This window comes from Leuciscus leuciscus (genome assembly GCF_965113295.1).
Source record: "Leuciscus leuciscus genome assembly, chromosome: 2".
NCBI lineage: Eukaryota > Metazoa > Chordata > Actinopteri > Cypriniformes > Leuciscidae > Leuciscus > Leuciscus leuciscus.
In genome coordinates this window covers 12465231-12478331 of record NC_138726.1, presented here as the reverse complement: position 1 = coordinate 12478331, position 13101 = coordinate 12465231, and the positions used below count along the sequence as shown (strand labels likewise).

Here is a 13101-nt window from a genome sequence, read left to right as displayed (position 1 = left end):
GGACAGACCTTCTAGTACCAGAGCCAAATGCCAAGCCAGAACCCTTGCATGGCTTTCAGGCCTCATCCTCATAACAACTTAGGAAACGAGACACCAGTGGGTTTCTCCCCAATGACTCAACACTGTAAGGTGCATGGGAAGCAGCTATGACCACCACATACACCTTCAAATTGGAAGGGTAATAGCCCTGCAGGAAATTGGTCGATCCCCCTCATTAGCCAAAACCACAATTTCCATACTGGTCGGGGTGATAAGTTGTGCCCTCTGCTTGAGACGAAAGATCCCTCTTGACGGAAATCTCCCATGGAGCACCGTCCAGGAGAGACATCAGGTCCGAGAACCAAACTCGGTCCCGGGGCCATCGTTAGAGGAGGCATTGAGTCTCGGTGGCCCCGGATACCCTAGTTGCGGCCCTAATGGAGGCACGTGTGTGACACATGTGTCACATGATATGTTGATTTGATGCTCAAGAAGCATTCATTATTATCAATGTTGAAAACAGTTTTGTAAAAATTGGATTCTTTGATGAATAGAAAGTTCAAAAGAGCAGCATTTATTTGAAATATAATCTTTTGTAACATTATACATGTCTTTAACTTCCTTGATGAATAAAAGTATTGATTTATTTTATTTATTTCCCCCCAAAAATAAAATACAAATTCTTACTGGCCCCAAACTTTTGAACGGTAGTGTTTAATGTTACAAAAGCTTTATTTCAGATAAATGCTGTTCTTTTGAACTTTCTATTCATCAAAGAATCCTGAAATATGTAAATGTAAATAACTCTTTTCAACATTGATAATAATGTGAAATGTTTCTTGAGCATCAAACCATCATATTAGAATGATTTCTGAAGAATCGTGTGACACTGAAGACTGGTGTAATGATGATGAAAATTCAGCTTTGATCACAGGAATAAATTACACTTAACTATATTCACATAGAAAACAGCTGTTTTAAATTGTAATAATATTTCACATAATATAATATTATGATTATATATATATATATATATATATATATATATATATTGTATTCTGAATCAAATAAATGCAGCCCTGGTGAGCAGAAGAGACTTCTTTTAAAAACATAAAAAATCTTACTGATCAAAAACTTTTGAACGGCAGTGTATATTTTTTCTGCAATCATACACTATGGAAGTAGTGAAAATGACTAATGAGCTGAAAAATGTATAAAATATAATATATAATGTATTTAGCTACATTGGTATGGTTTCAGCTGTTATGGTTTTGCTCTGTACATTAGCTCAGCTTCCTTTTGTTCTTTTGTCTTGGCGACAGGCGGCTCTATTCCTCCTCTTCCTCTGGGAGGTTTCATTTTCCCTTACTCCTGCATAAGCCCTTCTCCTGTAAACGCTACCTTTCTAAAAAAAAAAATAAGCTGATCTACGACCAGCCTCACATCCATAAGTAAATTCGGCAAGCTTTAAAATATTTGAATCAAGGCATGAATGGCATTGACATTTTAAAATGAGTGTAAAGCTTTGGACAGATGGGGGCCAGGCTAGGACTGGTTGGGATAAGGGGTATTATATGGCCTTAAATCAAGACGCTGTCTCTGGGCCATCTGTTCGGTGCTGCCCCTTGTTAGTTGAGCGGTTACATCTCTCCAGGCTCTCTTTTAAAATGCATACGGGTGTGCATGTGTGTTATTCTCTTTACTCAAGCCTTTTTAAGCCAATCCCCAGAATGTCAGTAGGAACCTTTCACTTTGAACAATTTGGGAGATGGCAGCAGAAGTCATTTGAAAAAGATGCAAACCTAGCCTAAATACAGCTACTGCTTAGAAAAAACAAAACATATATCGTTATATTAACAACAAAACAGTCTCCAATTTTGGTGGCTTGTTGCAGGATGAAGCTGTCTCCAGAAAACTTTTTTTTTTAAATTACTGTACGCTCAAAAGGGAAATAATACCTAATGTGACAAGGAACCAAGAGATCAAAAGAGGGAACTGCGGACTGCTTTAACAACTTTAAATCATGTTATGTTTTAATAATCTTTTGTAGTGCTATAAAGTACACTTATTTTGATGTGTTGACTAACGTACTAAAATCACATGTACCTGATTATAATTTTAACTGTGTTATTTGATATAACATTTAAAGCTAATATATTTTAAATGTACTGAATTGAAATTTCATCATTACAAATGTGTAATTACAAATATATTAAATTTAATGTACATGAAAAGTAGAAATAACATTAAAGAATAGTATAGTTTACCATAAATGCTTGTCAGTACATTCAGCAGTTCACTTTAACCAGTAACTGTATTTCAAAGACAACAGAAATCATTATACATTTACATATAAAGATGTATTTAAGTCCTATACTTAAGTGGGTCAGAAAACTCTCTAAACTATTATACATTTTCATTTAATTGCATTTAAAATATTATTTTAAAGTATGGTATTTCTGTAATAAGTAGGCTACTCTTTTTAAATGTATGCTAAAGTGTACTTTTCACAAGGCTATTTATCCACTCAAACTGTTAAAGTGCTAATTTACACACAAATTCCACTAATTTTAACAAAATTCACAAAGGCACTTCTAGTAGATTCCAAGAAATAATCAAAACTAAATACTTTCCAAGAGCTTGTTTTACAATATATTTTTGCTAATTTCAGTTCTCTCAGAGACAACAGATTCATCTGAGGAAGAGTGGCAGTCGATTGCTGATCTGGCCAGCGCCTGTCGGAACATTCTGGAAGCTTTGTCTCGAGAAGGTGAGAAATGACCATTTTCAGTGGATGAAATGTGTTTGAGCATGTGAAAGTCTGTCTAGTCTGTTCACTGAAGAATGCTGGTCTGGTAACTTTGCAATGATAAGATGGAATATTACTAATGTCATTTCCTGCTGGGTTTCAGATCGGAAGTCAGGAGATGGAACTCAAGAGACTATGACCCAGCCAGGTCAGACGGAAACCAAGTTTAAAGACTTCAAGGACAGGTGAGAATGACTGTGCCATGCATTCTTTTGACATTCGATTATACTCGCAACATGAGGAGAGACACAACTCACAGAGAACTATAAAATGACCTGCCAAAAACATTGTGCTCTTGTGGTAGATTTTCCCCTACGCCTATGACTTAACTTTACCTTGCTGTTCTTTTGAACATTACATTCATCAAAATTCCAGAAGAAAAAAATGTATAATGGTTTCCACAAAAATTTGATTCCGCATTGTTTTCAACATTGATAATAATAGAAATGTTTCTTGAGCAGCAAATTATAGCATATTAGAATGATTTCTGAAGGGTCATGTGACACTGAAGACTAGAGTAATGGTGCTGAAAATTAAGCTTTGCTTCACAGGAATAAATGACATTTTACACTATATTCTCATTAGAAAATAAATTAAATTGTAATAATATTTCGCAATAATATGTTTACTGCATTTTCTGTATACTGCATGCAGACTTTAGTATATCACATTCTTTCTTCAACTTTAGAATTTTGGAAGAATGAATTTGCTCAAAATATTTGTAACCTAAAAATGGTAACGTCTAATTTATTCAGGTTTTATTCAAGTAAAAATTATTATTTAACATCAATGAATCAACCTAAATGCATTAATTTATTCGAAAATAAATTGTAGTGGGTTAAATCAAGTAGAAATAGCTCTTTATGGTAACAATTGCAGGTTACCACTTTTTACAGTGCAACATTGCCTTTAAAACAATGGGATTTTTTTTTCTCCGAAGTTTCATGACCCTTTATGCCTTAAAAAATTTAATAAAAATCTTACGTTTACTTTAAATGTGGTCCCTGTTATTCAGCATTGAGCCTTTGAAGTCTAAATGCTCCAACAGAATATACATATGTTGCCAAATATATCATATGATATATCACACCATGTATTTTTGTGTTCCTTTGTGTTCTTCTTTCTCTCCCTGCCTTCGCAGTGACTCGCCTGGTCACCTCGAGGAGAAAGTGTCCCAGTTAGAGGCCATGCTGAAGCGACTGCAGGATGACCTCCAAAAGGTACTTTGTCCTCTGTGGGTTTGTCACAGCACAGCTCTCTCTGTCGCAGCATACTTCCCACACAGTAACCCCGTTCAAATATCTCCCATGAAATACATCCACCCATCCTTGTCTGTATATCTGCCCTGTCCAGTCCTTGCCCTCTTCGCTACTTCAAAGAGCCACTGCTGCTTCACAGAGCCAATCAAACAGAGGGACTGTAGAGGTAGGGCGGGACAAGCAAAAGAAACCTGTCTTGTCATTGAGCAGGGTGAACAGAGGAGATGAGAAGATTGCTGGAGGGACAATGGGCAGCCATGCTCACTCTCAACACTAACCGACCAATGGCAGTGAAGGCAAGTAGAGCATGAGATTTTTACTCAATCAGTAACAAAAAACAACAACATGTATGACAGTTCTCACTTGATTAACATCAAAATTATGCGGAAGTTTAACATCAAGGATGTGAAGGACAGATGTGATATAAAGTTGAGAAGCAAAGCCTAAGCCCATGTCAATCAAAACACATTTATGTACTTTGGTGAGCGCAGAATCAATGCTTGATTTAGTGATAGACAAGGAAAAACATGCATTCTATGAGAAGCAGGAGACCCAAACAGAGATAAATACATCTGAACGTGTTGAATGGATTCATTCAGAACAATTCTCTGATATACTACCGTACGTTTTTATTCTCTATTTTTTTTTTCTTAAAAGATTCCCACAGGAATACTTGTAAATTGTAAAAGACGGAAGATAGCATAAACGTACAGAGCATTCAGAAACAAAAAGAAAAAGACATTGTAAAATAGTTAAATAATGTTTAACATTTCTTTGCATATTTCACTCAAAGACACGCAAATCCTGTACACACAAATTTACAGTAGTAAATGTGTCTTGATTCCAACTGGTATTAATATTCAGACCCTGATTTACTAACATCCCAAATAAAGGGTACTAATTTTACAAATCTAACAAAATCACATGAGGGTTTACATATTAATAACCACAGCATTCATAGGTTGCTATCATAATACATGTTTTTTTAAATGATAACGATAGCAACGTTTTGGCATCTATACATCTTTATTTGGCACAGCCCTAAAACAGGTGTTATGTGATACTAGTGACTGGAAACATTTTATCGTATGTTGTTTTCCATTCACACATGAATCGACAATTTAGCATATTCACCCATTCAAATTTTTAAATGCATTTAAAGGGATAGTTCACCCAAAAATTGTAATTGTCATCATTTACTCACCCTCATGTTGTTCCAAACATATTTGAGTTTATTTCTTTGCTGAACACAAAATAAGATTATTTTAAAGAATGTTGATAACCAGAAGAAGAGAGCAGGGAAAAAAAGAAGAAGAAAAAACTCATACAGGTTTGGAACAACTTGAGGGTAAGTAATGACAATTTTCATTTTTGGGTGAACTATCCCTTTAAGTGCACTTAAATGTGGTTGTGATTGCTGACACTTTGCAGAGTGTATGTGGCCTTTAATTTTTCTGTTTTCAAGTTAATACAATTGCTCATTTTGGATTTGTATATGGCATGTTTAAACATGTCTAATAGGAAATGGACAGAAACCTTTCTTAGTAATGCGAGGATAGTGAAATTCTAGTTGTAAAAATGTGTTAACTGTATTAGTTAACATGAACTATCACTAATAAATACTTCTAACGCATTTATTGATCTTAGTTAATGTTAATTTCAACATTTACTAATACATTATTAATGTACTATCTGTTAATCTACCTGAGCTAACATGAACTAACAACCAGCAGTTGTAATTTTATTAACTAACATTAACAAAGATTAATAAATACTGTAACAAATGTATTGCTCATTGTTAGTTAATGCATTTATAAAGTTGTGTTATAAAGTGTTACCAGATATTCTTATATGACATTTTTCATTATGAGGGATTTATTGATTTAGAGCAGTTTAGGAACAAGAATCCAATTCAGTTCACAAATTTCTTTGGTTTAGAATAGCCCAGTTTTAAAATACTGTTTGAGAATTTTAGAATATGTCTACTAATAATAATTTATTAGAGCATGGAAAGCATAATCTTATAGAAGCCCAGAAGGTGAATTATTCTTTACTATTTTGAACTATTGTTTCCTATTTTTCTGCTGTGCTTGACAGCAACAACAACAACAACAACAAAACTGGGCAAGAAAAATGTAATAAAAAAATATACAATACAAATCAAATGATTAAAATGCATCATCTATTCATTAATATAACTTTTTTATTATGGTGTTGCTTTAAATATGATCTTTTTAAAATAATGTTCCTGGTTCAAATCAAGTTAAGTTCCATTGACAGTATTTTTGGCACAATATTAATTACCACAGATAATTATTTTGCCATAAAGTTTGCCAAAAATGACATTTTTCACACTTTGCAACATCATTATATGCCTGTTTCATTTTCTAATTTATGGAAGCAAAATTACTGTTGAGTGTAGTTTTTGAAATTGTATTATATTGAGAGGTATTTGCTGACAAAAAATGTGGCGAAAAGTCAGACTTTGAGCTACAAAACTGTATTTAAAGAGCTACATGTGGCACTCAAATAGATGAGTTGAAGACAAACATAAATCTATGCAAACATTAGATCATAGAATTACTGCTGACCATTAATACAAAGACCACAACCGTATGAATGAAGTGCATGCACACATAATAACGCTATAATATAGTAACATAATATATTGTGATTAAGGCCCCTCAGGATGAATATAGCTGATCTGGGGTCTCAGGTCTCTTTTGTTTGATCACATTATCAGCAAAAGGTCAGGAAGGGAAAGAGAGGCTGAGCATGGTTGACTGCATAATGTCCCACAGTTATATCCAGCACACTCATCTAGGTAAACCATAGTCTAAACCCCTTGAGATTAAAAGTGTGGCCTTATAAAACATTATTATACATGCACAGATAACAATCTATCATCAGTTACTACCATTTTTAGATGCATCATTGCTTTTCATGCATGAATATCACTCAGGATATTTCAGACACATGAATATTGCATTAAAATCCTCCATGTATTTTTCTTTTCTTGCTTATTGAATGCTTCACATCACTGATGCTGCCTGTGTATGCATGTCTGATGCCGCTTTTGGCCTGTTTTTACAATCGAGAGCTAATCAGAATGCAGGCCCTGATTTACTAAGATAACAAATAAAAGCTACTTATTTACTTGTTCAATCTACAATATACAGAACTAAATTTCAAATATCTACTGTGGAAAAATAAGTACACCCCTCAGTTTTGTAGCTGGTATTGCATCCATTTGGCAGAAATAACTTATAATATTTTTTTTATATAATTGTCTATCATTCTCTTACATTGATTAGAATAGCTTAATTGTTAGCCCATTCCTCCATGCAGAATTCTTTTAACTGCCTTTATTTATTACTTTTATTCAGCAAGAATGCATTAAATTGACCTTTACAATGTTCATATTTTAAATAAATACTGTTCAAATAAATATTAGAGATGAGAGGGTTCTTATATTGCCTGCTTCAAGTCCCCAAACAGCATTTCAATTCGATTTTCTTTTTCTTTTTCTTTTTGTTTTAGGTTAATGACCAAACCAGACCAGTTTACTGAGGTTTATATAAAGTGTGGCCTTCCAGTTTAATGTTCTAATTTGCACTTCATAAATGTAAGGGTGTACTAACTTTTTCCACAAAAAAAAACAAAAAAAAAACAGTTCTTTAACATTGTAATGATATTTCACATCAATATTACAGTTTTTACTGTATTTTGATCAAATAAATGCAGCCTTGGTGAGCATAAGAGACTTCTTTCAAAATATTTTCATTCTCGAAACCTTAAAAAATCTTACAAACTCCAACACACCAACTTTTAAAATGTAATACCTCATATGCAAACCTTTAGTAAATCAGGGCCTCAGTGTACGAACCATTAGTCCTCATTTATCCACTTTGTGTATAGCAAGTGATCTAAGGATCATTGTTTGTGTTGCATCATGTAATAGTGTGTGGCATTTGCTGGTAAATGTGTGTCAAGCAAGCCATTGTCTTCAATGGTCGCCGTGATTGTGCCAAGTAAGACATGTTCCTGGATCAACAATCCTGTCCAAAAACATAGTTCTAACCCTATCTCTACCCCTAAACCTAACTCTATCCATAACTTGTCTCTAAAATCAGAGGGAAATTATAGGTGAATAAAAATGGTGTAGAAGCACCTAACCCTTGTTGTAAGCCTAAACTTGACATTAAATGTAAACCTTTCCCTCAAATCTGACTGGTTGATTGGAATTTTGTTCCAGGATCAGCAAGGATGTTGATGCAGGAACTTGTTTTACTTGGTGAAATCACGTCCGCCTATCTTTATCTGTCTCATACAGTACCACCAACATATTGAGATATTGTAAACTTGTCCTCTTGTGGCGTGGATATGTCCTATCAATACAGAGTGAGAACGCTCGACCCTGAAAGACATTATGTTTGCATGCTTCCCACAGGAGAAGGAGGACAAGGCAACGCTGCAAGCAGAGGTGCAAAGTCTCAGGCAGAACAACCAGCGGTTGCAGGAAGAGTCCCAGAGTACCGTGGCGCGGCTCATTAAGGTCACTGAACTGCTCTGCAACGTCAACAAACCCTGCTAGCATTGAAGGTCCAACCATGGCAGCAAGCAAGATCAACAGACTGATCTAAAGGCCAATGCAAAACTAGCAAACAACGCCCTAAAAACTTCTCTTAAGTGACAAGAACATTGACAAGCCTTACACGAAAAGTGCACGAAAACAACCTGGTCGGCTAAAGTACATTCTTACTCAAAATATACTTAATATAATTAACAAGTCATCCAAATCTCTGTTTCACCCTAAACAGTTTTCAGGGCTAGATTCACATATAGTCTCATCACTGTGACAGCTTGTTAACAATGATAGCCTTCGGTGCAAGAACCAGTCTCGTAGGAAACACTTAATCATTACTGTTTTGGAAGCATGCCCTTAACATCGGCTAATATTGTTTACAAGCAGTTCAAAAGCATCTGACTGATTCAAAAGTAATTATTTGCAACCCTCAGACCTGACTTTAGAAGACATTTAGTGACATTAACTGTTCAAACTCATAATTATACTTTTAAGTATTTCTTCCTTACATAGTGAACCGGATGGTCACAAAAAACGATTGTGTCCAGATACCTAGCAATGCATTCCCCTTACCTGTGTTGAAATGGCTTCAGGAGTTCCAGACCATGTACTTCAGTGTATATACAGTTTCTTACTAGAAGAAAATTATTAAAATATCAGTGTGACTGTAACCCTCTATTAACCATCACCGTGTCAGAAATAGGTAGAACCCGATCTGACCTTTTCTCTGTTGGCAATGGGGTAAAAGGCTGGCTTCTCACTTATCTCTCGAGTGAATATGCTAACACCAAGAGCGATACAAACTGATGGTGAAAATCAGAAAATACGTGCATTTTGGTAAACACATTTTTTGTTTACGACTACCCTTGTGAAAAAGAAGTGCACTTATTGTATTGAATGTGCACTTGAAGTGTACTTCAATACTTAAAGTATATGTTTAAAAACCTGAACTTGCAGATAATATTACTGAAATAAAAGGCCACTTAAGTGTACTTAAAGAGAGTACACTCATGATTGTTTCTTAACACACTTAAGTGCACTTTTTAATCATAGATTTAATAATCGTTTGTCATGTTTCAAAGAAGTACACTTATTTTGATAATTTTAACTGTGTGTTAATTAGTAAATTAATATACTTAATTACATACAATTTTCAATAGAAATGATGTTAAAGTATATTTTAGTTTACCATAAATGCTTGTTGGTATATTCAACAGTACACTTTAACCATATTTCAAAGACAATAGAAATCATTGTGATATTACTTAGATGTGCTTAAGTTAAGTTCATTTAATATAAATATAAATTCAAACTAAAATACATTTTCATTTAATTGCAAATAACAATTACATTCATTTCACACTCAAGTATATTATTTTAAAGTATATTATTTCTGTAATAAGTACTCTTTATTTTAAAAATATGCTTTTAAAAGTGTACTTTTTCACAAGGGACAAGTCAAAATTGTGTTCTGTGGTAATCAAAGCATGTTGTCAGTAGAGCTTAAGTTGAAGCTGGAATATTCCTTGTTTTAGCACAAATAATTTGAGGCAACTCATTCCTGCTTTGAATAGCCAGTTGAATTTAGAATTTAGACTCAATGGACACTTTTTTTAATTGATCAAAAAAAGAGAAAAAAGCTCATTTTACGCCTTTTCACCGTTGTTTAGCTGTGATTTCAGCAATGGGACAAAGTGTCTGACATCTGAAATTTTACATTCTCGTGAGTGTGTGTGTGTGTGTGTGTGTGTGCGTGTGCGCGTGCGTGTGCGCGTGCGCGTGCGTGTGCGTGTGTGTGTGTGTGTGCGTGTGTGTGTGTGTTTTTGAAGTCTTATGTCTGATCCCACTGAATCTGAATGAGCCTTGCAGACACCTGCTTGAAAGACATTGATTTGAGAAGAAAACAATTCTTAGTGTTTAGTTACGAAGGGAAGCAATGACTTAAAGTTGTACATTTCTATTAATAAAGATTGCTTCCAATTTGATTCAAGTGTTTGCTGCTCACAAAGAATTAAGAGAAGAGCCAGACCAGTTCTACTTTGTTCTCACACAAATTGCCTAGAGTGCTTTACACTGAATTGTGAGACAGCACATATTTATAAAATTGCTATTTTGTCTCTTTTATTTTCCATATAATATCTCTCTTTACCTCACCTAACATGAAAATGTGACAAGAAGAAGAGCATATTGACTGGACTCATAAAACAAGCCGTACTGAAGTTGAATGAATCACACGGCACCACCACAAACCTACATGCAAAGGGAAACGAAGCAAAATGTTAAATATCCATACGTCATACATGTCTTCTCCCCTTCAAATGTTGAGGTTTTTTATTTTAGAGTCACTGTGATAACCTGGTACCAGCAGATTCTGATGTATTACAATGAAATTATAAATCTATATCTTTATTCCTCTCTGTGAAGAAATGTAGAGCCAAAATAAGTGTTACTTCCCTCTGATGTGTGTAAGTCTATATCCAGATGGAGCTGGAGTTTGCTGATTAGTTGTTACCATTAGTGGAGAATTTGTTGAGTTTGATGAATGCAGCGCGATAATTGTTACAGACAGGAATAACACTGTTGCAGCTTTTATGCAATCAGTAATGCATTTTGTGGGGTTTACTTAGCAAAAGAGCAATGTAAAAGAACTATTTCCTGTTCATCTGTGTGCGACATAGTCTTTTAGATAGGAGGCTGAGAAAGTTTGCAAGTGCAACAAGCAATTTCTAAGCCACCTTCTGTATCTGTGTATGTATTTATAAAAATGTAATAACTTATTAATCTTGAAAATGTGGATGTTATTGCTAGATATGTATATTTGAACTGGAAGGGAAGAGATGCAAATTTGTGATCCAATGAATGTTTTATTTTATTTTATTTTTAAATGTAAGAGTATTAAGGCATGACATGATAGCAGGTCATATTTTGATTTACCTGAATAATAACAACAACCGTCGAGACACTTTCCGTAGTGGAAAACTACTCTCTGAAATTACACTGGAAACAAACTCAAAGGAACAGTGCGAGTTACAACCGTGGCTGCTTAAAAAAATTGTGTGACATTCCATCTTTTCATGTTTTTAATAATTTTATCATTATTTTTTTTTTACTGTCAAAGCTGTATTATACCTTTTGTTCAATACTGAAATGTTAACTCTTAACTGCTGTGGTGGCCTAAGTGGTTTCCAGTTTCATTTTTATTAATGATACGATCAGGACACTTTATCAGCGAAACCTTCCTGAAAAAACAAATCAGAACTAATGCATTTAGACTAAATTACTCAGACACATTTGTGACTTGAAATTCTTAAAGGGACAGGTTTGGAAATGTCAAACTAATCCCTATCTTTTTTTATGGCATGGTATTTTATGGAGCCATAAATGCTTTTCATCATATAGTAATGCTTACTGTTTGATTTATGTATTAACGATGCAATTCTGTTGTTTACAAAATGTTGGTCCTTTTGATTTTAATGCGACTTTTAAAGTACAGCCTGCTTTCACTGGAACAAAGCCACAGTCACTCCAGGGAATGAAGCCATGCAAGCCATGCAGATAAACTAGCATAGTTCACTGGAAATTTGTGACTGGATTGTTGTAGTGCCAAATTTTGTATTGTTCCACTACCAACAACTGTGGTATTTACAGACTGTACAATTAAAAGCATCTTACAAACTATCCAAACCACTCCTAAGAATGAACATTTTCCACTGTTAGCCGAACATTCCTTGATGTGTTGCTTTTTTCATGTCATTTTGCTATCCATGTCATGCCCATGGACCGATTTACAGATTAAGTTTAGGCCTAGGTCTTTGTAGTTACTATACACTGATGTCAATGACTGTTCTAAATTGCCAAACCTGCCTACAAATACCATTATATCTACCAATCCCATAAATAATCAGATCCTGGAACAGAATCACTAGTTAGCAGGCACTTTTACAAGTAAGTATTGTCACATTAAAAATGAAAAATGTAGGTGTATGGCAAACCACAAATCCACACACTATGCACTCTGGTCTGTGAAATCTATTAAGAATTATGACTGGACCAACAGGAATACGCCGTCCAGTCAAAACATACTAAGAAATGGTATGGTGATCACTGGAGCTATACTTGTTTCTTTTAACTAATAGAGATCAAGTATTGTTTATGTGAATCTGAGGGATCCTGGCAATAAAAACTGAACTTGTTTCTGTACGAGCTGGTGTCAGAAATGTATCAAATATTTGTCTCAAGTATTGTCATTGAACTCATAAAACATTTGCTATATTTTTGTTTCACATCAACACAATGTTTTTACACACTGAAGGATGTCCCAAAAATGTTAAAATGAGAGCATGCCACTCTCTAAACCTTGTTTGGTCTATTAAAATGTACACATTTAAAATGAACAATTTAAATAAGTCATTACCTCAATCATTATTCCAAAACTTTTTTCTTTTTTTTTTGTCTTACCCTGATTCGCT

At 34.5% G+C, this 13101-nt stretch overlaps 1 protein-coding gene across 5 annotated transcripts in view; it reads left to right on the top strand.

The window, feature by feature from the left end:
• The window catches only part of sipa1 (signal-induced proliferation-associated 1), a 61819-nt gene extending 48961 nt beyond the window's left edge, over nt 1-12858 (top strand). For 2 of the 5 annotated variants that reach the window (XM_082151577.1, XM_082151578.1), the window contains exons 13-17: nt 2651-2749; nt 2892-2973; nt 3930-4008; nt 4142-4343; nt 8498-8635. In XM_082151577.1, coding sequence (XP_082007703.1) covers nt 2651-2749; nt 2892-2973; nt 3930-4008; nt 4142-4324 — 443 coding nt within the window. In that variant the 3' untranslated portion in view covers nt 4325-4343; nt 8498-8635. Of the gene's footprint in view, nt 1-2650; nt 2750-2891; nt 2974-3929; nt 4009-4141; nt 4344-8497 lie in introns of all 5 variants that reach the window. The other 3 variants (XR_014201025.1, XM_082151579.1, XM_082151580.1) reach the window with 3 other exon arrangements.
• The last annotated feature ends 243 nt before the right edge of the window (nt 12859-13101 follow it).